Below are 25,263 nucleotides of genomic sequence, written 5' to 3'. Positions count from 1 at the left end.
GGACGTTGGTTACCAAGAGGGTGGAACCCACGTTTATTATAAAGGTATGAAAATCTAGCTCAATAGATGTGACGACGATACGTAACGGAATAAAGAGAATAATATACGTGGTAGGTTGATTAAAAAAAAAGAAAGGAATGAAAAAGGTTATAATTGGTAAGTAAGGTAGTAGTATTGTTGCTGTTGTTTTGGGTAGCCCATAGATCCACCGCATGCTACTCGCACTCCAAAACACGACAACCCCACGCAAAACGCCAAGAAGCTGTGCGGCTGTGGCCTCACCTTGACGCGGCCCCAAATCCAATGCGCGTTGCGACAAACACGCCTACCACGCAACCCCCCCGCCTCCGGTTGAGCTTGGAGGACATGGATTTCTGTATTTTCTATGTACTTCTAGATCTTCTCTTTTTTTTAAAAAAAAACAAAAATCAATTGTTTTTTACCCTTTTTCAGATTATTATTATTATTTTTTTTTTGTCCTTCTAGAACTTCTAGAACATTTTTTTTTAAATTCAATTATTATTTTTTTCTAATTTTTTTTGTTTGTTGGTTTGCTTCCTAAATTTGGTGGGTTGCCAATTAAATTTGATTAATCCACAAAATATCTATTAAATTATAATTTCAACTAAAATTATTTTGTTTTTTTTTTGCCTAAATTTGAGTATGTATTTGGTTATTTACTAATGACAATAATTCTTTTTTTTTTTTTTTGTATGATAACCTACCGTAAGATAAAATATTTTTAGCTTGGAAGCAAGTAATAATTCTTTTTCATTGGCGCGTTCTTATAAAATTGGGAGTGTTCGTCAAGAATACTCCATTAGTGCATTCTTATTAAGAGTTGGAGCGTTTTCGGTTTTAAACAGCTAAAAATACTCTATTATGTTAACAATATAGATATCCATACAAAAATTAAGCTTATTAACGAAACAATATTAGATGTTAAATACCAAAAAGAACGGTAAAATAAACACTGGGATGTGAAGAACAAAGAGGGTCACATCAGCCCAATAACTTAGAAGTGTCCTATTGAAAAGGTGGCTCATGTGGTGGTTGGTTTTCCAACCCAGCTTGGATGGGTTGCACCATGAAAATGACCCTTCAATTATGAACATAAATTACACACATCTGCTACCACCCACCTGCTATTGGTCCCCTTTCTCACACTCGGCTCACTCTTAATGGGTTACATCGCTTTCTCGAACCCTCCATTATTGAGTATTGTCCTAAGGTTTTTCTCGACTATTCCGACAAGATAACGGTATAATTTTATGACATTGATTGTCATGGTAACAACGTGACCTTCTATATTTGGTTGATGTGGTAAACTTCTCGTTTTCCTTTTACGGGTGAGTCCAACTATTCTACTGAGACATTTGGTTGGTAAGGAAACTTATAGGATATTAAATCTTAGAAAAGTCGTCGATTATTGTGGGCAACCCATGGTGTTCAAAACTAAAAGTGAAAGGCTGGAACATAATCTAACAATGGTTGGAGTGGAAAACAAGAACTGAGATCACTGGTTGAACAAGATTGTGTGTTATCAAGCAAGGAATGATCAAGTAAACACTGATAGATTATTCTGAGATCAGTTTAGAAACTCAAGTACTCGAGAAATTTTGAATTCCATATATATACATTGAATACTAGCTTGCTAGTGATTTACATTCCCTATGAAAAACTTCCCAATTTTTGGGCTCTAAACAATTTGGGTTTCACAGTGGAAGTAGAAGTTCTAGTACTCAGTAGGCTGTGTATAAAGAGTGCTAATTAAGCTCTTGAATCCAGCTATTGAATATTGTATCAGCTATGTGCAGGAAGGTTGAAAGTTTTAGAGCAAGGGAGAAACCAAATTACACGTCGTCTTCGTCGTCGTTAAGCTCGTCCCTTTGTCTGCGCATTCGAGCTCCCCACGACATGCTTGCTCCTGAATCTTTGTTCATGCTTCTTCTCCTCAAGCCTGATAGCTGATCCTCCCAACGGCTCTTCCACCCACTTTTCACTTCCATTTCCTGAGTAATTCAAGGAAAGAATCAGACAAGTGCATATTTAATTTAGGAAATTCTGATATAGAAACTACAAGAATTGATATCTGCCATATGATTATATCCAGGAATCATAATTTTGTCTTGATTATCCCTGTTTTGAAGCACTTAAGTCATTTGAATTAAGAACAGATTATTTTAAGAAACGATGGTGAAGTAAAAAAATTTAACGCTAAAACGTCTTGTGTGACTTTGGCATTTTGAAAAGTATAATAGAAGCATGCGGCAAGCTTAAGCAACTAGCAAGTGAGACAGAGGATAGAATCAAAAGATCCTAAAATTATGGTTAATCAATTGCTAAAATAAATTCCTCAAAGAACATTTGTAATATCGTCAATATACCTCTGTAGTTTGTAAATTATGTTTCAACTAATAGTTTTTTTTTAAAAGAAATATCAGATTATGTTCTTCATCTAATTACCTATACAAAAACAAATCATAAGATTTTTGCAGCCGCAATCCCTATGCCGATTCATGTACAAGCAGAAAATAGAGTAATAGTTCAAAGGATAAACAATTGAAAAGCTCGATTGAGAGGTTGCAGAAATCCAGGTTGAATCAACGAATAGGTCATAGAAATTAATTCAGGATCAGGAGGCGAAATTGTTCGAATCAGGTCAAAAATCAACTCAATAAAACGAAATAATTTGCCATGAAATAAGGTAGAGAAGGCATCCGATTCCTAATTGATTCAGAAACCAAATTGACCTCAAAAATCGGCAAGAAATGTACCTCGTTGTTGCCACGTCTTCGAGCAGAGAAAGCAAGGTGAAGGCCTCCCAACATGTCTCTATCATACAAAGCTCTCATACTAGGATCAGACAACGTCTCGTACGCCTCCTGAACCTTGATGAACTTTCTGGTATACTCCTCGATCCTATCCGGCGGCGAGACGTCCGGATGATATTTCCGAGCCAACTGCTTGTACGCCTGCTTAATCTCCGCCATAGAACCCGACTCCGGTATTCCTAAAAGATCGTAGAAGCTAATCTCAACAGCGTCGGAGACAACCGCCTCGTCGACGACGGCTGCCTTCGCTCTGACGCAAAGAGAAGGAGTCCGTGTCGATTTCGGAAACAGAACCTGCGAATTTCCTACCGACGAAGAGGCTCTTCTCGGAGAGAAAATCGGAGGCATCGCCGGTAAAAGGCTACGTGAATCAGTACCAGATAAAGCCAAACCGTAACCACGCATCTCTGTGATTTCTTCTTCCGATTATGTCACTGAAATCTTACTCTGATGAACCTTCACCACTCGCTGGTTCGTCGACTGCGGAAGTAAGTACGGAATGAGCAAAAGCAAAAAAGTTCCTGTGAATTTCTTGTCTGAATTGGCTTCCCCCGTTACGGTTTCAATGGGGTTCATAGCTGACTTACGTATATATATATATATATAAATTAGTACGCCATTTATTATTTATTAAATTTTTAAATTAAAAAAAAAAATGTGAGGTGGGGATTAATTTCCTACTAATTTATAAAAAATACCTTTTAATTTGTCGTTTCTTTAAAATAAAAATATTCTTATTCTTACTTTTTTTTTTTTTTTAATTTCATAAATATTTTTAAATTACATTTATTAAATATTTATTAAAAACTTGACATGACAGAGTCCTATAATTTTGTATACTTCCAATTTTATTTTTATTTTTTATAGTTAATATAAAAAAAAATCACCAGGTTCAAAGAATTTGGTCCATTTTTATTTTATTTTGGTTTTAGATTATTTTTTAAAAATTTAATTATTAATTTTGGTTTTATTTTTTTGGTACGGTAATAATTAGATGAACTTAAGTGTTAATTAACCATGATAATAATTGATTTATGAGTGTTATTATTTATTTAATTATTTTGGTTGTTATTTTCTAAAATTAATTTCAAGGGGCTTAATTTTGTGAGCCAAATCTATGGTAACCCACCCCAGGTTTCACAAGCCACTGTATCTGAAACCAATGGTCTCATTTAACAAGCCACAAGCCACGTGGCACGTAGCTTTCTCAAAACTAATTTCATTCCATCCAGACAACTCAAACCGACCTAACCCGAATCATAGGGGTTGGGTTAATATTTTGGGTTGAATGGAGTTTATTTTTTTTGAATCCGAATTGATTTGGTTCGATTTCGGGTTTCAGTTCGTGGGACAAATATTGTCAATGTGATGTCCACATTGGTTGGGAGGAGAACAAAACACCCTTTGCAAGGGTGTGGAAATCTTCGCTACGAGACGCGTTTTAAAGCCTGGAGGGGAAGCCTGAAAGGGAAAACCCAAATAGGGCAATATCTGTTAGTGGTGAGCTTGAGCTGTTACAAATGATATCGGAGCTAGACATTGGACGGTGTGCCAGCCTTCTCACTGTTCCCTGAAGGGGGTAGACACGAGGCGGTGTGCCAGTAAAGACGTTGGGCCCGAAGGGGGTGGATAAAAAATAACGACGTAAAGGGGTGGAAACCTCTTTCCAGCACGCGTTTTAAAAATAATGAGATTGACAACGATTCGTAATAAGCAAAAACAGACAACATCTGTTAGCGGTAGGCTTGGAATGGTTACAAATGGTATAAGAGTCAGATATTAGATAATGAGCGAGGACGTTGAATACCGTGCTAGTTTACTGCAAAATAATTTTTATTTTTAATATAATATATGTCGTTGCAAAATAATGTAAGCTCAAATTTCCATTTTTGGATGTTTTCCAAAACGGACCTTTAAAAATGGGCCTTAAATTCCTTTTTCTAAAAATGGGCCTAAGTCGGTATAATCTTATTGATGGGCCGAAGTCCAAATTTAGAAGGCCCAAGCCCAATTTGGAAACCACAGGAAGTCCTAAAGAGCAAAGTTATAAGAACAAATTCTCACCGCCCCGCGTTTCTTAAACCTCTCGACGGCCGAGAGGAGCTGCCGCGCCAAGAAGAACCAGAAGCTGAAGAAAGCCAGAGCTCTATTACACTGCCGAATTCAACTCTTTCTTCTTTCTAATTGTATTTTTCTGTCTAGGTTTTTTTGATTTTAAGCTCCTAAAGTTTTGATAAGCTCGAAGAGTTTGATCTTCCATGGCGACGGCTTCTCACGCAGTAGCTGTCAAGTCCCTCAATAAGTCCCCTGGTCGCCGGCGTTTTGTTGTAAGCATTCTCTTCGCTGCATATCTTCAGGACTATTGTATTTATGTTTTGTGTTGATAATTTACTGGTGCTTAAGTTTGGCTGCCATGAAACGATTACAGTTAAGTGAATGGTTTTTGTTCATGTCTTACTGATGCTTTCCTACTCATCTCCAGTAGAATCTAGTATGTTTCTTGTGGGATAATTATTCTGGCGGGAGCTTTTGTTTTTCCCTTGAACTTTATGAATGTGCACGTTTGTCTACTGGCTAAAGCGGAGTTTTCTTGGTTCAGTTATCTCTGTTCTTATATCAGGATACTGGTTTTTAAACCATACTTACTAGTTCAGACTATTTTTTTTTTCTTTTTTTTTTTTATAGAAAATAAGCAAGTTGGTGGTCGTTATCCAATTTTTCTTTTTCTTCGAGTCTCCCTTTCTCTAGATAGTTTACGATAATTATTTTTGTAAACAGATTTTAGATTTCATATTTTCTTTGTTATGCTCTACAGTTCCAGACATTCTCTCAGAGATTACAAGAAATTGACATCGATGTATACAGAAGCCTCGATAAAGTAAAGTCCGAGCCATCCGAGGGATCCTCCTTTTTCCGGGACTGTCTTATGGAATGGAGGGTATGCTTTATTAACTTTCTTTTCGGAGGATGGTGGTTTCCTTTTTTTGTCCCTCTTAGTTGCTAATATTTTTATGATGTATGTCTAATATGGTTTGGTATAAACTCATTACTCGGTTGTCCTTTTATTACAACGTGCGCGCTTTGGTTGATGAAATAGCTATACTCTATCATTTATGATCAAAAGCATCCCGTTTTCCTTCCCCTAAAAAATAAGTAATGATATCAACTACTTGGATTTAAATGAACACGAGATTAACCCATTAGAGCTATTAATTTGAGCAGGAAAGGTGACCTTAAATTTTGATTTTTCTCTTTCCTCCGAGTTAGTTTATTGAGAAGGAATAGGATAAATCAGGAGAGATTAGAAAGATCAAGTATCACTGCATATGTAATGCCTATAGATTGTTGTTCATGGTATTGTTCAATAAAAGTTCTGGATGAAGCTGGCTTTTGATGTTAATTCTCTGCAAATGTGGGTGTTTCATGCATTATTTTTTGTTAGGGACTCAATTTAGTTTAGGAAATAGTTTTGTGCGGTTATTTAGCCTTCTCATCTGCTATAAATTTTACTATCTTTTTTCCATAAAGAATCTTGCCATTCTCTTCTCCAATACAGGAATTAAATACTGCAGAGGATTTTATTTCTTGTTACGAAGAGATCATTCCTCTGGCACAAACATTACCTCTGGTGATACTGCACAAGGAGTCCATATTTTCAAATCTTCTTTCTAGAGTACATATAAAAGGGAGGCTATCTCTGGAGCCTATATTGAGGTGTGCCAAGCTTATTTTTTAAACATCCTCGTCTTGCATATTATGCTTTAGTTTTGACTTTTCTGTTTATGTTTGTAACTTGTATTTTAGTTTGTGATGAGTACCATGCAGTTGTGGACTTATATGCTCAGAGTTATTGTTCAATCTCCATACCATATCATTTGTTAATATAATATGTACATCAAATTTGTCAGAACTCTTCAACAATGTTTTTACTTCCTATAGTTATACCTCTCTCATTGTAACTTGGGAAGGTCTTTTGTAAACATAATGAATATTATACCCCTTTTGTAAATCTAAATTATCAATGAAATTGTCTCTTATTAAAAAAAAAAAATTCTTAGTAGGGCAGCACCAATCCTCAGCCTACCGTCTAAAAACCCTTGGAAACACTCTTGTAAAAATGATAGCAGAACTTGTAGGTCTTTCACTATTGTCCTTGCAGGTCAATGATTTGCAGGGCAGTGAGATATGTAGGTTCTTTTCATGGAAACATGAAGTATTTTCAAAGCACAAGGCCACCTCAAAGCAACACGCCACTTCATCGCTTCGAGGCAAAACAAATAAATGCATAAATAAATAGTATATATAGAGTCACATAAATGTCAAATCCTTAAAGACTTAGAAACATCAAAATGTCAAAAAGTTGAACAAAAATCAAGTTCCGTGGTTCCAGAACACCTTGAAGTTATTAAGAATGAACAAAAAATAAAAGTAAAACATCAATTGTCAAAATTATCCTCCTCTCCCTCTAAGTCTAAGGCCTCATCTAGTGGGAATATTGACAATATCCCAAATTGACATTTATTTCACCTCAAAATAAAAGAAAAAAAGCATCTAAGGCCTTGTCAAAGATAAAAGAAAAAAAAGCATTAATTGTCAATTTTTTTTTTTGACAACCAAATTGACATTTATTTCACTTCAAAGTGTGCTTCCTTTTGGAACCTGATCTTATAAGAGGTTCAAAAACGTTTGTCAAGTTGGGAGAGTGCTTTCTTTCCCAAGAGTGGAGTTTAACGCTTATCCAATTGTGTGGGGTGGAGTCCCAGTTTTTTTCTGAAATTTTCTCACAATTTTGGATATTGTTTCTTATGCTACTTCTTGTGAGGTATGTATCTCAGTTATCTTTTATGGATTGGGTTTGAAATTGTGATTTTTTTTTTTTTAATTTCAGGTTGATTGCAGCTTTATCGCGAGATCTGTTGGAGGATTTTTTGCCGTTAGTTCCTTCTCCCTTGGACTGAAATATCTTGTTTGTACTTTTGTGCTTTATCACTTATTTCTTCTCCTTAGGGGTTCCGTAAGTTTGAACGGCATTTTTTTGTCAGTCGCTTAATATTATTTTCTTGTTTTCCTGTGCCAATTTCTTTTTCCAAGATTTGCGGACAATAGTGTTTGATTGTTCATTCACAACCATATAAGTTACCATCTGCAACAGTTTAAACAATATGTAACAAAGCTACTTTTTATTCCTTCTACTTATTTTATGTCTTATGCTATCAATCATTATGTGACAGATTCCTGTCTCCATTAACTGATGCATTAGTGTCTCTCCTAGAAGGTGGTGCAGCAAGGGAGCCAGATATTGTTGAGCAGGTTTGTCTATATTATGCCTTCTATTTTGACATATCAAGTCATTGATACCATACTAATTTATTCCAAAGCTGGATCATGTTTCTTGCAGATTTTTACATCTTGGTCATATATTATGATGCACTTGCAAAAATATCTTACGCGAAATCTTGTCCATTTGCTAAAGTAAGTCTTCCTCTTTTGCTTATTATTATTATGTCGTGGTGAAGAAGAGAATGTATTTGTATATTTTTGAAGGCCCCACATCTATACCAAGCTTGCATGATTTAAAAAAAAAAATCAGTTTCTTGTATAAGCTTCCGCTTGTTGGGCCGTTGGTCTAGAAAGGCCTATTTCTGTGATGGTGGTTTTGGGGTGGGGGCTTAATTCGAGGCAAAGTTTACATGGTGAGGGTAGAATAAACAATAGAGGTAGCGTTGATAGAAAATCATGAGCTTAGTCAGAATCACTAGTGAAAGAAAGAAAGATTAGTGATAAGGTGAAAAGCAGCCACTATGGAACTTTTATGTTTATGCGGTTTAGGAATCTTATCCCAATATTCTTTGAAGATGAGTTGAAAGCAAAGCTCGTGTACATGTTTTCAATTGATTAGTTATTGAAATCATGCATATTTGCTTAATGTATGTATGTGCTCATGCATGTTTATTTTAATTTTTAAGGGTTACTGTGCCATTAAGACATTACCCTAAAGAGTACATTCAAGATTTCATGGCTGAGGCGACATCATTTTTGCTGCGGAATGCACCAGTTGATCAGCTAAAAAATGGTAGGACTTCTCAATATTAAGCTTTTTGGACATTATTTTACAGATCTTCCTATTTTTTCTGCTTGGTAGTACACTTAATTAATTGTTTACCAATTAAAAGAAGAATGAAGATAAATTGAATCTCTCAACTTCATTTTTTTTGTATTTATTTAGATACATAATTGGGGGGCCTAATATGTCGTCATCTTTACTGTTTGGTACACGTCTTTCAACTTCAGTGGGTGTAAATATATATATATACAATTACTAGAAAAACTCTAACATCTATTGTTTCCCCCTGTATTCGTGATAAAGTTGTCACGGCAACCCATCTCTTCTCTAATTTGCTCACCTACTTAAATTCCTCATTAGGCTAATGTCACAAGGCTTTCCCTCGTGACATTATATATATTGAAAAATGATGAATGATTTTATTGTGAAAAGAAGTGGGAGTATCTCGCATCTATCATTTGGTCAATTGGAAAGGATGTTTCAACCACAAGAATCTGGAGATTCAGTCTTAGCCATATGAAAATGTGTTTTAGTTTATCTCCTTTTGAAGGGCTGTTTTTTTATACGCATTCTTTCATTTTTCTTTCTCAATGAAGTATTTTTTCTCATGAAAATGAAATTTAATCTCTTATTGACAAGTGACTTCAGAGAATTGCTCGAGAATTTCTCCTTGTGATTTTCTCTAGGAGCATCCACAGTGTTTTAAAATACACTTCTTCACTTCTGTCAAAACTTCTTTTCAAGTAGTTCAAAGATTTTTATTGAGATGATGTATTAAGACTGCATCATAAAGTTCGCGAGATGTTGTAATTTAATATCCAGATGCTGGCTAACTTTTGATTTTTTTGAAGATATAAAAGAAAATTTATTTTACTTAATAAAGTTATTCAAAATTCGCTGTTCAATATTCCATGAGGCTTACCAGCTTGCTCTCAATATACCCCACTTTACAATTGAAAAATGTGTTTCATTCCTAGTCATCCATGAAAATAATCCACCCTTCTGTTCTTAGAAATTAGTGTCACTTGTCCGAGAAAGTAATAGACTTGGACCTAGTTTCCTTTTACACTTGCTGTCAGAATAGCTGTTCCTTCTACTGTTGATATCTATGTTTTCGAGTTAAGGAAGGGGAAGTGCTTGAGATGTTGTACAGGAACCCCTAATTGATGAAAATGTTGGTATATTCAGTATATTAAAGTGTCCTGGCTAACTGTCCTGAAAATTCCTCACACACACACTTGTTGATCTATAAAGCTATATAACTTCCTTATCAACATCTTTAACGTTTGTCACCTTTTAATTCATGCAGGAATTAAACAGATAATATTGGAAGTTGTTAAGAAACCTTTAGCAACTAGAGAATATGGTGCTAGTGCTCTGCTATTTCACACAATGAGAGGAACCTCATCAAGGTTTCATTCAAGAGCAGAGCTGGTGTTTCGCTTTTTGATCAGTGGTCCAACATTTGAAAGTGGCCTAGACTCTAGCCAAGGTGAATTTCTTTCTATGGAACATACTAGTTCCATATATTGCTAAATGTTTTGTCAATTCTTTAAACCCAGCTTGAAGTGTATTTGTTACTCAAGGGTGGCACTCTGACAGCCTGCTTTGATGTGCTGGCTTAATGGCACCTGAACTTCTGTTATTAAAATGCCATATAATCTGTACTTTGAAAAAGAGAGAGATAAAAAGGATATGTCCCATCCTTGTTCCATTAGTAAATACTGTTGGGTGATTTAATGAGTCAATTATAATCATTACTTTGAGTACTGGCCGTATCTTTCTGTCTTTCGAGCAGTTTACTGCAAGTTATTTTCCTCTTATTTTTTGTGTGTATCTCTATTCCAGGTTCAGACGCTATTTTAGAAGTGATCAAGTGTGTGTGTCAGAGATTATGTGAAGAAATGGAACCCAAGGAATTGGATATGATATGGAAATGCTTGTTTGGAGAAATAATGGATGCCATTACAAATGGTTACGTGCTTCGAATAAATCAAATTTTGATGCTGCTTACTTCAGCAGTTCAGAATGTGAATTGGAAACAAATTTCTGGTTAGATATATGAAATACTCCTTCCAATTTTCAAGCGTTGGCCATTTTTGTAAAATTCTATTATTTTACTAAAGCTACTAAGTTTATATGTTCCACAGATTACAAACCGATGCTTGAGCTTGTAGATTTACACATGATGAAATTTATCACAACTACAAGCCTTACAATGGAAGATGGCTTATCCAAAATCATAGATTCGATTCTGCAATTAATGTTGGTTATTCTTGATGGTCTTCTAAGTTCTGAGGACTCTCTATCTATTTCTAATTGTTCGTTGCACTGGGCTCCAATATTTCAATTAAATAGCAGTTGGTATGAGCAACTTAGCCTTCATGAATGACACTTCGTATGTGTTACCTTTTATATTTTTTAACCTTAGTAACATATTTGAGGTCTTTGTTTCTAGTTTATTGACTTTTGTACGAGAAGTAATGGGGAAGGACACTAGTGTACTATGTGCATTCAGAACTAACATCTTAAGGTATATATCAATTTTTTTTTTTTTTTTTTGGATATTCTATTGCATAATTAATTGAGATATCTAACGGGGCTACTACTGCATTTTCAGAACAATGAATGAATTGTTAGAATCTTCCCGTGAAGAGGTTGTCTATCTTCTTCTTTCCTTCTGCGAGAGATTACCAACAGAAGTGTTATGTACATCCGAAGAGGAGGTTCCAAGGATTTTGAACTTTTTCCAAAAGATTCTTGGTCATTGGATTAAAGAGATAGCTGATTTCATGCAAGGAAGTTCTAATGATATTGATGAATCTGAGTTGGCTATTTTTTGGGGTGTTATTCGTTGTTGTCCATATATTCTAAACTTTCAAGCCAATTCATCCTTACTAGTGGACTTGATTGACGCACTTGATCGGCTTTGTACAGTTGAAGGTGCAGTTTAATCATCTTGTCTCAAATTAGTTTATTTCATCTTATTTCTTTTAGGTTAGTGATACAAGTTTGATGGGTGTATAAGATTTTTTTTTTCTAAACAAAAAACTCATAACAAATACCTATTTCTCTTATACGACAACTGGGAAAGTGCTTCTTCTGGTTGCAGACCTGAAGGGCTTTGATGTTTAGTTTATTTTGTACATATGCATACATAAATTATATATATAAAATATTGCTATGCTTATTTTTATTGCTTTAGTTGAGGCCGATACTTTCTTTGTGCTTTGTTTTTTTTTCCCCTTTTCTATGGGGAGGTTCTTAATTACAATTGGTTTTTGTCATGATCTTTTAGGCGACATATTTGGTGTTCCTAAAGAAAATTGGGAAAGCTTAATTGGTGCGACTATAGGTTCTTACCTTAAGTTGCTCTCCCATGAGAAGGCTGGGCTTGAAGAATCAAAAAGGCTTGTGTACCTTGCAAAAAGATATAGCTCATGTTCACAAGTTTTGGTAGCTGTAGCTGATTATTTGGATTTTATTCATGGGTAGGTTGAATTTGCGTTCTAGACCTTTTTTTTTTCCTTATATTTTCTAATAATTATTTCATCGCTAAATTGATTGTTGAAAGCATGTAGCATCCCTTAACCATGTCAATTGTAGGCCAGCATTGGAAGTTGACGTTAGCAAAAGAATTTATTCAGAAGAGTTTCAAGCAGATAAAGTTGAGGATGCAGTACAAGTGTTTGCAGATAATCTGCGTCACCCAGATAAGGGGGTTCGTATATCTACTCTCAGAATCTTGTGTCACTATGAGCCTTTGCGGTCTGGAATCCTTATAAAGGACCCTGCAATTGATAACGAGATGGAAACTGAAAATTTGGAATCATGCTCCGATGATTCGGTTGGCAGTGAGGTAAGTTTGTTCATGGTCCTTTATTTTCCTGTTTGACTTTGTGCTTTAGAGCTTTGGGTTCACTCTCTAATTGTGTCAGGTTCTTCGGCTGCTCCTTTCTATTGAATCGACTCCTACTTCAATATCTACGAGCAGAAAGATTATATTATTAATCTCTAGAGTTCAGATGGTCTTGTTGTCTGAAAAGATTCCCGAGGCTTACTTATTGGTTGTTTTGAATGGTATTATTGGCATTTTCCAAAACCGCTTTAGCTATATTTGGGATCAAGCTTCTGAATGTCTTGCATCTTTAATCAGAAGACACTCGAGAGTTGTGTGGGATAAATTAATCTGTTATTTTCAGCAGTGGTTATTTGTACTTGATCAACCGGACAGAGAAACCGTTGAATCATCTGATGAACTACATGGTATGCTCTCGTGTGCCATTATGATTTTTTAGGTTCATATTTCATTTAAAATAGTCTTTCTTCTGATGCTTCGTTTTGGTTAGTTGCAATTTTTAGAATGCACAGTTAAGTTCCTTGTTTCAGTGGAGTTTGTCATTTTATGAACAGAAAGTTATTTTTTTCATATGTAAGATAATTGCTTTGTAATACGTGTTTCTGTGCAATAAAGATTGGCCTATACTTGCTTTGTTAGGTGTTTGTATTAATTTTTTGAAATTCTTCACAATTTGTATCTTTCAGATCTAGTCAGACGTTTCCGCTCATTTGTTGTTCCTTCACCAGACAGTACACCACTCTATACTCTGCTATCCTTGGTGCTCCAATCATTACAAAAAAATTCGACTATTGTTGAATCTCAGTCTCGTCAGATTTTGCCTCTGTTCTTAACATTTTTAGGCTACAACACTGATAATGTGGAAAGGTGTGATTTATCATTGGATTCATATCTCATAATTTATTTTTGCAGGCGCAATGTTTATAATGTTCTTGCAATTTTCTTATTTACAATATTTTTTGCTTGTCTGTTGAAATTACAGTGTGTATTCATTCAAACAATATACATGTAAAAGCAAGGAGTGGAAATGTGTGCTCAAGGAGTGGTTAAACTTGCTGAGAAATACCCGTAACCTGAAGTCATTTTACAAGAGTGATTTTCTTAAAGAAGTTTTGGAGCAAAGGTTGGTGTTTTATTTAATGAAACACTGTTCTGGTCTATTTAATGTCAACGTTTAATACTGAATTATCTTTTTGCTAATATATATTTCTTCCATAAAGGAGACTGCTGGTTCTTTTTTCTAATGATTCTGCGTATACCCGCTTTGGTTGAATCTTTCTAGGCTTTTGGATGATAATGATGCTGAAATACAAAGCAAGGTCCTTGATTGCCTCTTAATCTGGAAAGATGACTTTTTGATTCCATATGAACATCATCTAAAAAACTTGATCTCCCCCAAGACTTTGAGAGAAGAACTTACAAGGTGGAGCTTGTCAAAAGAAAAAAATCAAATTGATGATCGGCATAGACCTAATCTCTTACCTGTAGTTACTCGCTTATTGATGCCAAAAGTCAGAAAATTGAAGGTTCTTGGTTCCCGCAAGGTAAATTCTTTATCAGGTAGTATATATGGTTTATGATGAAGTGTGCTGATGCTCCATATAACATCTTTGTTATTCCTGAACTTCGTCAGTATTTGTTACTGTTATAGTAGAACATGCACGTATGGGTTATTGATGTTGGCTGATTGCTAATCAGTATGCCACATTTGATTATACTCGAGTGATGCTATTGTTTGTTGCTGAAGCATTTGACTTGCATGCATAGGTTGTTTGGTTTAATTGATTGACTAGTTTAACATATTTGGTTAATTTTGAACGTTCTAAGGGTTTTTAGTTTGTGTGTTGTCAAGAAGGATGACTTGTCTTCAATTTGATAGTATGGGTGGCTTATTCTTATATATTATGGAATCAAAATCACAAAAAAATACTGAGTTTGATATTTCTTTTATGCCAGCAAGCCAGTGTAAATCTTCGAAAAGCTGTCCTTCAGTTCTTTGCACAACTTGATACCACAGAGCTTCCTCTTTTTTTTGCTCTACTATTGAAGCCCTTGAACATTATTCCAAAGGAGGCTGATGCTAGTGCTTACTCACGCCCAGTTTCAATGAATACTTCAGCAACTAACATCTTGAAATACTTCTCAGCAAAAAGTATAGTAGCATTGTCATGGAAGAAGAAATTTGGTTTTATGCATGTTATTGAAGAAGTTCTTGCAGTTTTTGATGAAATGCTTGTTAGTCCATTTCTCAATATGATATTGGGTTGTGTTGTCCGAGTATTGGGAAGTTGCACATCAAGTCTTCACGCGGCAAGGAAAAATGAAGAGTCTTTAGTTGAAAATGGAAAGATGTGCGACAAGAATTCACTTGAGATCAACAAAGAAACCGCATCCCCTGGCCTGGTAATGCTTCCATCCAGATAAGCCGTTTCTTTAATATCAACTTCCAGTAAACTTCTTGAGGCTCCTGTAAATTGCCTAATGATCTTTTTTTTTTCTCCCATCATAAAAGTGACTGCCTTTTTATGGGAGTATTTCGATCTGTGTTTTTGTCATACTGTCTCCCCTTCTTTACCCAGTTTTGAATTGAGCATAATGTTAAAACCAGCTCTACTTGGTACCAGCTATCTGATGAATGTGTAATTAGATTCCAGTCTAAATATATCTTTTACTAGGTTCTCATTTACCTAATAGTCAAGGTCGTTAAGTTTCAAGGTCCACTTGTTACTGGTTCTTTTCCTTCAGAAATGCTAAATGCTATTGCTTTTCCTAATCCATTGATTTTCTCATATCTATACTGATGACATCAGATTACTAATTATGGAACTCGAAGCTCTAGATACTAATGATGTTTTTTTCTCCTAAGCAGACCAGTACAGCCGTGAAGCAGTATAAAGATTTAAGGTCTTTGTGTCTCAAAGTCATTTCTTTCGTTCTCTACAAATACGAGGATTACGATTTTGAAATTGAGTTCTGGGGCCTATTTTTTATGTCTGTGAAATCTTCAATTGAAAGTTTCAAGCACGAGGGCTCAAGTAGTGAAAAGCCAAGTTCACTTTTCTCTTGCTTTCTTGCCATGAGTAGAAGCCACAAACTTATGCCACTATTGGCTAGGGAGAGGAATCTTGTTCCTGATATTTTCTCAATCCTCACCGTCTCAACAGCATCTCAATCCATCATATCGTTTGTTCTTCAGTTTATTGAAAACCTATTGACATATGATGGTGAGTTGGATGACAATGACAGTGCTGTCAGAAGCGTTCTACTTCCAAATCTTGATTCACTTATTCAAAACTTGCATGTTCTTTTCCAAAGTGGTGATGCTAAAAAGAGGTATGTGTTTTTATCCATGATGATGTGCATTATTGTTTTCGCTGTTAAGATTATCTACCATGCTAAACACCAGCCATCATTTTAATAATTTGTGTCTACTTTTACTTTTTGGGTTAGAAGATGGTGTCGGCTTGGTACAATAATTTAACAATTTAACATGTAATACCCTATTCTGTAAATTGTTAATAGATGTGCAATCCACGTGATTCTGTTGTTCATTGCATAATAGATGTCCTAATGTTCGGTTCATTTATGTATATACTTTAGTTCCAAATGTTTGGTTCATTTTTGTAATTATTGCTAAATATCTATTTCAACATTAGGACTAAATATATACTTAAGTTCCCAACGTTTGGGTCATTTATGTATTATCTTTTGTACCTATTTATTTTAATGTTTTGTATAGTGTAGAAAATTACTTCTGTTTTCCAATTATAAAAATTATTTTTTGTAATTATGAACAATATTTTAAAAGGCATTTGATTCTTACACCTTGGGGTTTGCCTCGAGGGGAGTCCCTAAGGATTGCAAATGGATTATTTTATAATCATTCCCTTGTCATCATGTCAGGAAATTGGTAGAACACCTCAATGGACCAATGATAAGAATTTTCAAATTACTCTCGAAGCTTGTAAGGGATCCACTGCATGCTAAGATGTTTGTTGAAATCTTACTCCCATACTTAACTCAGACTAGACATACATCTGGTGAGAATATTTTCCTTTTGTTTTTAGTTGGAAAATACTGTAAGAATTGACTCAAAAGATTAGAATTGGAGTTTTTTTTTAACGATTTAAAGCCCCTACTTTCCTTGCAGGATCTCATGCCGATACTCTGCAAGTTATTCAGAATGTGGTTCCCATACTAGGGAGCGAGAGTACAACAAAAATCTTGAAAGCAGTTTCTCCGTTACTGATTTCAGTTGAGCAAGATTTGCGTTTGCTTATATGTGATCTTATCCATGCTCTTGCAGAAGTTGATTCTTCCATCCTCTGTGTGGTAAAGTTCTTCTAGATGCATTCAAGTTCTTTCTGTTGATACTATTTTGGTTTGTGATCTCTTAGAACGATAATGTTGTAATTATTCTATCTACTTTTCATATTCTGTAGGCTCAAATCATCCGTGGTTTGAATGCAACCTCTGCTATGGACATTGGTGGCCTTGATTTTGACACGATTGTCAATAGTTATGAAAAAATTAATGTGGATTTCTTCTGTTCTACCTCAGTGGAACATGCTTTAGTTGTTCTATCACAGTGCGTGCATGATATGTCGTCAGAAGAACTAATTCTAAGACATAGTGCTTATAGGTCTTTGCTCTCTTTTGTTGAATTTTCTTCTTCAATTCTTGGTCAAGGAGGGATGGGTCACCATGAATCAATTGATAATACGACATTACCCGACAATAGCTGGTTGAAAGTAAACATCATGCAGATAACAAACAAATTCATTTTGAAGCATATGGGGCAAGCAATGAACAGAGAGACCTCTATTAAAAAGGTAGGGAGTTATATTTTATTCTACTTACGGCCCTGAAGTAATTTGTTCAATCCAAAACTTCACTTTTTTTGTTCATTCATGAAAGATGTAAATACAAAGCTGATACATTGTGGAATAACATGTTTCTTAAACTTTGGTTTATGTTCTTTATATTTTACAACAAGAACAATTCATTATTAACCTTGTATCGAAGGATAGCGAAGGGATTATTTTAGTTAATATCACGTGGATGTTGTACATTGGAACAAGGAAAAGAAAATGGAAGAAAAAGAATAGATTGCATATAAGTCCACCCTCTTTTCTTCCATATTTTTCTTCCTCTCTATTTTAAGCATGGATAGATGGTTTGGGGATCTCTACTTACAGCTTCTTAAATATGTAGCATTCATTGTCTTAGAAGTACAATGTTATCAATTATCGTTTACATTTTCCTCTCTGATCTTCTTTTATGAATTGTCTGGTTACAGGAGTGGATGAATTTATTGCGAGAAATGGTGTTGAAATTTCCTGATGTGGCTAATTTATGTTTGCTGAAGGCCTTATACAGTAAAGATGCTGAAGTTGATTTTTTCAGTAACATAACCCACTTGCAGGTGAATTTCTGCTTCATATATCGGTAAAATCTGTAGGAACAAAAAATTACCACTGTGCTTCGGAGTACCATTACTTAACTTTCTTATAAGCCCGTCACCAAAATTTTCACTAATTTCATGATGGAAAAATATATTGCTTCTTCAAACATGTACGTGGTTTTTTTCTAAATTAAAAGGGATGCATACAACTACTTATTTTGTGGATGAAACATAAATTTTTAAGGATATATTATTATGACTCCATTGACTCAAAAGTAATCTCTGTGAAATATTTTTAATTGACAAATTTGATTTCCTATAAAAAAAAATTATTTATGAATTCTCGTTGTGTTATTATCTCCATTTCACATTGATTTTTCAAGGAATGTCTGATATGTTGCAGAAACTTAGAAGAGCAAAGGCACTGATTCGCTTCAAAAATACTATCAGTACCGTCAACATTCCTGAGGTATTTTCTCTAGTCTTAATATTAATTTTACTATTAATCTATTGATTGGGAAGTTTCTTATGTTATCCTCACTTCAATTTCTCTAAGGTCATCACAAAGAATGTCTTTGTGCCGCTGTTCTTCAATATGCTGTTTGATTTACAAGAGGGAAAAACAGAGAATATTAGAGTTGCTTGTATAGAGGCAATTGCTTCAATTTCTGGTAAAATGGAATGGAAGTCATATTTTGCTCTGTTAAGAAGATGTTTTCGGGATCTCACTAAACGCCCAGATAAGAAAAAGGTTCTGTTGCGCTTGATATGTTCTATTTTGGACAACTTCCATTTTCAAGAGAATACTTCGGTGGTTGGGTCAACACGCTTATTTGGCAGTACGGTTGTGACAAGTGATATGCAAGCATGCCTTAGTAAATATGTGTTCCCAAAGATACAAAAATTTATGAACTCTCAGTCAGAAAGGGTTGATATTTATGTTCATCTTGCTGCACTAAAGGTGTTAAAATTACTGCCAGAAGATGTTATGGATTCACAACTTTTGAGCATCATCCATCATATCGTTAACTTTTTGAAGAATCGTTTAGAAAGTGTCCGTGAAGAAGCTAGATCTGCACTGGCTGCTTGTTTGAAGGAACTTGGATCTGAATATTTGCAAGTTATAGTTAGGGTTTTGAGAGGATCTCTAAAGCGTGGATACGAGCTGCATGTGTTGGGGTATACACTCAATTTTATATTGACTAAGTTCTTTACTGCCCCAGCTTTTGGGAAGATGGACTATCTTTTGGACGATCTCATTTCTATTGTAGAGAAAGATATCCTTGGAGAGGTCTCCGAGGAAAAGGAGGTTGAAAAGTTGGCCTCAAAAATGAAAGAGACAAGGAAACAGAAGTCCTTTGAGACACTGAAATTGATAGCTCAAAGTGTAACATTTAAAAGCCACGCACTTAAGCTTCTTAGACCCGTTACTGATCATATGAAGAAGCATCTGACACCAAAAGTTAAAGCCAAATTGGAAAATATGCTAACTAACATAGCTGCTGGTTTTGAAAGCAATCCTTCTGTCAACCAAACTGATCTTTTAGTCTTCATCTATGGCCTCATTGAAGATGGAATAAAAGTTGAAAATGGACAGGGTGAAAGCACTTCGTTGCTTGATGCAAACAAACGTTCTAAAGATGTCTCCAGAGGAAAAAATTTGTCATGTCAGATAATACTTGCTAAGTCCCCCTGTTCACACCTTATTATGGTGTTTGCACTTAAGCTTCTGCATGGGTACATGAAGAAGATGCAACTTGGAAAAGAACACGTTCCGTTGCTATCAATGCTTGACCCTTTTGTTTCCCTGCTAGGAAACTGCTTGACTTCTAAATACGAGGATGTTTTATCATTAACTCTTAGATGTCTCACTCCATTGCTGAGATTGCCTTTGCCATCTGTCAAATCCCAAGCTGATAAAATCAAGGGAGTAGTGTTAAATATTGCTCAGAGTTCAGTAGATCCATGCAATCCATTAGTAGAATCATGTTTGAGGTCATTAACTGTGCTTCTGCGAAATGAACAAGTTACACTTTCCACAGATCAGCTGCATTTAGTAATTCAATTTCCATTGTTTGTGGATATTCACAAGAATCCATCTTTTGTTGCCCTTTCACTTCTAAAGGCAATTGTTAGTTGCAAACTTGTTGTCCCTGAGATTTATGATCTTGCTATTCGGGTAGCTGAATTGATGGTGACAAGTCAAGTTGAACCAATACGGAAAAAATGCAGCAAAATCTTACTACAATTTCTGCTTGATTACCGTCTTTCAGAAAAGCGCTTGCAGCAACATTTAGATTTTTTGCTCTCCAATTTAAGGTGACCAATGAAATTAAGCTAATATTCTTTTATATATTAATTTTGTGTTTGGTTCTGTCTTTAGAAGATTTTCCTATGATCGTAGGTATGAGCATTCAACGGGAAGAGAAGCTGTTTTGGAGATGCTTTTCACAATTGTCGTTAAATTTCCAAGAACTGTGGTGGATAGTATTTCTCAGACATTATTTGTTCATTTGGTGGCTTGCTTGGCTAACGATCAGGATAATAATGTTCGGTCTATGACTGGTGCTGTAATTAAGCGCCTAATAGGTTGCATAAGTTCTGGTCCTCTCCATTCTATACTTGATTACAGTCTATCTTGGTACTTGGGAGGAAAGCAGCAACTATGGAGTGCCGCAGCACAGGTGAATTTCTTAAATAGATGTTTTCTTTTGAGCAATTTCAAACTAAAATATATTTGGTTCACTTTTCATTCAACTTGTTAGATTTTCAATTTCTCAGTTAATATAAGGATATGTATTAAGCTTTGATGGGCAACGTGCTTAAATGATGCTATATTTACAAGTATACTCTTTTTAAGTAAAAAGTAATTGTTCTGCTACGAATGTAGATAATGATAAATGTTAATCCCCAATGTATATGTGAGTTGATGTTGATTGTTTGAGTTACTTCCACATTTAATATTGAAGCTAATTAATTGGTACTCAGAGGTACTGGCACATTAAATTTTTCTTAAAAAAAATCATTCTGAATCAGCAATTTCATATGCTCATTTTTGTGCTAGTTGTTCTTTTTATCTCTCTTTTGGTAATCTATTAGCCTCAGGCTTTAGGCTTTGAGTTTCATTTAACTGATCAACTTTCTTCATTTACCATCTCTTTCATTTGGAGGAAAAAGAACATGCGGAAGATAACGATATTACAATTTTTGTCGGTTGCCTTGTTGGTGGTTGGTCACTCATATATATATAACTAAATTTTTATGGGAAGAAAGGATTTGACATTATTTTTTTGTACACAGGTATTGGGATTATTAGTTGAAGCTGTAAAGAAGGGTTTTGAAAGACATATAAGAACTGTGTTGCCAGTTGCCAGAGGCATTCTGCAGTCTGTTGTTGATGTTACTACGAATGATCAAATAGACATTTCTGCAGAAACAACCACTACCTTTTGGAAGGAGGCATATTATTCGTTGGTGATGCTAGAGAAGATGATGCACCAATTCCCGGAGTTATTCTTTGATAAGGATTTTGAGGTATGTAGCTATCAATTCCTTCCCTTAACTATCTCTATGTTTCATTAGGATTCTATTGCATGGAGGCGCTTTTCCTGGTATGCTACAGACGCTGAACTACTGACAAACTTAGACAGTAGGGAAAATTTTATTGTGGGTCCACTACATCCTTTTGGTTTCATTGTCTACAAAACCTAAAAAATACTAACGTAGGAGACCCTGGTTTTATAAGGAAAAGGTGCCTTGGACCGAATCATAACAAGGAGCTTTGACTTTTTAGAGCAAATGTCTCTTTTTTGGGGTTGATCAGTGTCATCTGGTGGTAGGTAGTTGAGTGCTTATTAGAGAAAAGAGTCCATGTACAAACCCAAGCACAAACTAAACGTACATTATCTACTGCTGGTTCATAGCTCTTTTTTTAGCCTTCTTGTGAAGAATCCACACGAGAGCATTAGTTGCTCTTGCAATTTACTTGAAATAATATCCTCACTAGTTTGACTAACCACCATGATTGAACATACCATTATCAAATTTACATTTCTCTTTAAATATTTACATGTTTTTATGGGAGGTTCAGGCAGAACGTTGGTGCCTTTTGTAGAATGCAAGATAAATGGTCCCTTACTTTTTTAAAAAGCCTGCACTTACTCAAAGACCCAGACTCTTGAGGCATCAAGTGATTTTCATATTAAATTCTCTGGAAGATTTGAACACGCAACTTTTGGATAGGTGTTACTCTGAGACTGGGATTTAGCTAATGGAACTGTGGATTCGTCTTTTGAAAGAACTTTCAACCTACATTTAAGTATTTACTGTATCTAATGCTTTTGTTTGGTGCATTATTAGATGGATGTTCAATTCATCTACGCATATCGTGCTTGATTTTTTATGTTTGTCTTCGTTTGAGCTCATTGGTGGACTAGACTTTTCTTCCAAGTTCTTTGCATTCTGATTGTTGCTGATTTCTGTTTATGAGTTCTTCAAAAGAAGGCTTCTATTTCTATTATGCCTATTTAGTTGTTTAATCACCTTGAGGGGCATAATAACAGCATCTGTTAAATCATAATATTGAAATGTCCTTGTAGTATTTGAACTTAGGAGCATATTAATTCTATTGAATTATATATTTAATTCTATTGTATTGCGTTATTCTCCCATATTTGGTCTCACGTTAACATCTTTTACTGAATGTTTATCTGTAAACCATTAACGCAGTGGATGCTTTTAGCTAGATTGCTGATTCTTTGTATTTCTCTCAGGATATATGGGAAATGATTAGTCATCTGCTTTTGTACCCACATATGTGGATACGTAGCATCTCAAATCGCTTGATAGCGTCATACTTCACTACTGTGATCGAGAATAGCAGAAGAAATTCTGAAAAATCGCTAGGAGATTATTCTCTTATGAAGCCAAGTAGACTCTTCTTAATTGCTACTTCCCTTTGCTGCCAGTTGAAGTCAGACCTCACAGATAAAGATGCTGATTTGATTGTCCAAAACCTTGTTTTTACTATTTGTGGTTTGCATTCTGTGATTGGAAAAGTGGAGAATACGAATTCATGTCCGTTCTGGTCTACGCTTGAACAACCCGAGCAAAGGCTTTTTCTCAAAGCATTCCAGTTGCTTGACTCAGGAAAAGGAAGAAGCATGCTTTTACCTCGAATGACTGGTGTATTCGACCAAGATGATGCTTGTCCCGATATCTGTTACCTTCTTGTCTCGAACTTGCTCAAGCAGATGGGGAAGGTTGCTCTTCAAACAGATACTATCCAGGTTTTCTCCGAATGGTTTCAAGTTTAGTTAACAATTTATTTCCACCTACCTACGATTTCCATTAATCATGTGTCCTGTTTCATGCAGATGACTACAGTTTTCAATGTCTTCCGCAATATATCATCACAAATCGCTGTAGAAGATTGCGAACGATATGCTTTCGAAATTTTGCTGCCTTTATATAGAGTTCGTGAAGGGTTTTCCGGAAAGCTAATTACTGGTACAATTTCTTTCCTATGCAAACCTTTTCGTACCCCGTTTCTTTTTATCGTCTTGTCCGTGTCAGCAAGTCAATGTGTTGAGTAAAAATATACTGCGACCATAACTATTGCAATTGTGCATCTAACCCATTGTTTATCCTTCATGAATAGCCATAGATTTCATTATTCATTATTCATCAAACTCCTTTGAGAACCTGACTATTATTTACCTTTTTTTTGTAGATTCAATGGTACAGTTGGCCCAAGATGTTTGTGATAAAATACAGAATTGTTTGGGCATTCAGAAATTTGTACAGGTGTACAGCCAGATCAAGAAGCGTCTCAAGGTCAAAAGGGACAAGAGGAGGCAAGAAGAGAAGCGCATGGCGGTCGTTAATCCTATGCGAAACGCGAAAAGGAAACTACGAATTGCAGAAAAACAACGTGCCAGCAAGAGAAGGAAGATAACAACGATGAGAATGTCGAGACGGATGATGTAGATTAGTAGATGTAGCAAAGGTATCTATTGTCATCACTAATACTAACAGGTATATTTCACCTCCCCGGTTACTTAAGATCTTGGGTCGTTGAGTTAGAAGGGGTATCAGAAGGATCAAAACCATACAATTTGACCTCCCAGACGATGATGATCCAACGTTCGAACGTACGAACTGCCAGCCACAGGTATCGTCCCAGCTTTGTTCATACAAGAACTGGCATGAGATGATTAACTATTCGAGAGACGATTTTCCAGCTGTGATCTTTGATTAACTAGGATTGTAGCCGTCGTAGTTTGGCCTGTGGTATTGGCAATTTTTGTTCATTTAGTGTATAAATTATTTAATTTTATTAGGAATTTTGGCCTGTATGCTTCCTTGTGATATATATTTTTGTTACACTTAGAGCTTAGATGGCAAGAAATTGGAGAGATTGTTAACTTTTATATATATATATATAATATTAATTTCTTCCAAAAATAATGCAAATAACTCTCCCATTTCTAAAATTAGTTTTAAAACTGATTATGGTTCTTAAACTTATATTTGAATCATTAAATTTGTTTCATTTTGGTCTTCAAAAGTTTAAAATATTTATTTTTTGTCTGAACTTTAAAAATAAATTTAGTTTATTCTGACTACTTATGAATTTCGGCATGCTAGAATATATAATATATGTGTATATTAAAGTTTGATAAAAATAGAACCGTATTTAAAGTTGAAATTATTCATATTGGTATTATTATCATAATCTTCTGATAGTGTTCGGTTTTTGTTGTGGGATCTTATATGAGGAGAACGAATGGTCTAAATTCACATTATTTTCATACAAGGATCGAGATGAAACTATTGATATATATATAAGAATAGTTATCTTTATTCATTATAATAAAAACTAATTAAGACATCATAATAAAAACTAATTAAGACATCATGTCAGACAATAATGCTATTTTTAAGAAACATATTAAAGTTGTTGGGTAATATTATCTTAAATTTATTATCTTAAATTTTTTATTAAATCGAACCTTAAAGTTTAAACATGCAATTTTTACTTAATTTCACTATATTTAAATCTCGAATTTAACGAAATTTAATATGAACAGTAAATCCAACA

At 35.0% G+C, this 25,263-nt stretch overlaps 2 protein-coding genes across 2 annotated transcripts; one reads left to right on the top strand and one right to left on the bottom strand.

The window, feature by feature from the left end:
• Positions 1-1,567: 1,567 nt before the first annotated feature.
• On the bottom strand, positions 1,568-3,395 carry LOC111778045 (chaperone protein dnaJ 20, chloroplastic-like). Its single transcript, XM_023657655.1, has 2 exons — positions 2,778-3,395; positions 1,568-2,012 (listed from the first exon to the last, which is right to left on the bottom strand). Exons 1-2 carry the CDS (start codon positions 3,237-3,239, stop codon positions 1,854-1,856), a joined length of 621 nt encoding a protein of 206 aa, XP_023513423.1. The 5' UTR covers positions 3,240-3,395; the 3' UTR covers positions 1,568-1,853.
• A 1,516-nt stretch (positions 3,396-4,911) lies between these two features.
• On the top strand, positions 4,912-24,553 carry LOC111778401 (small subunit processome component 20 homolog). Its single transcript, XM_023658196.1, has 31 exons — positions 4,912-5,161; positions 5,650-5,772; positions 6,391-6,548; positions 7,723-7,767; positions 8,066-8,144; positions 8,233-8,306; positions 8,801-8,907; positions 10,208-10,390; positions 10,747-10,950; positions 11,049-11,262; positions 11,357-11,431; positions 11,519-11,841; positions 12,197-12,389; positions 12,505-12,757; positions 12,837-13,164; positions 13,444-13,624; positions 13,740-13,880; positions 14,040-14,301; positions 14,714-15,160; positions 15,627-16,090; positions 16,661-16,797; positions 16,908-17,089; positions 17,200-17,589; positions 18,057-18,182; positions 18,565-18,630; positions 18,718-20,480; positions 20,566-20,845; positions 21,462-21,695; positions 22,934-23,449; positions 23,537-23,669; positions 23,893-24,553. Exons 1-31 carry the CDS (start codon positions 5,093-5,095, stop codon positions 24,147-24,149), a joined length of 8,007 nt encoding a protein of 2,668 aa, XP_023513964.1. The 5' UTR covers positions 4,912-5,092; the 3' UTR covers positions 24,150-24,553.
• The last annotated feature ends 710 nt before the right edge of the window (positions 24,554-25,263 follow it).

Source organism: Cucurbita pepo, chromosome LG17 (assembly GCF_002806865.2).
Source record: "Cucurbita pepo subsp. pepo cultivar mu-cu-16 chromosome LG17, ASM280686v2, whole genome shotgun sequence".
Classification (NCBI taxonomy): Eukaryota; Viridiplantae; Streptophyta; class Magnoliopsida; order Cucurbitales; family Cucurbitaceae; genus Cucurbita; species Cucurbita pepo.
Note: the sequence above shows the minus strand (reverse complement) of the source record. Positions and strands in the feature narration are given on the sequence as shown.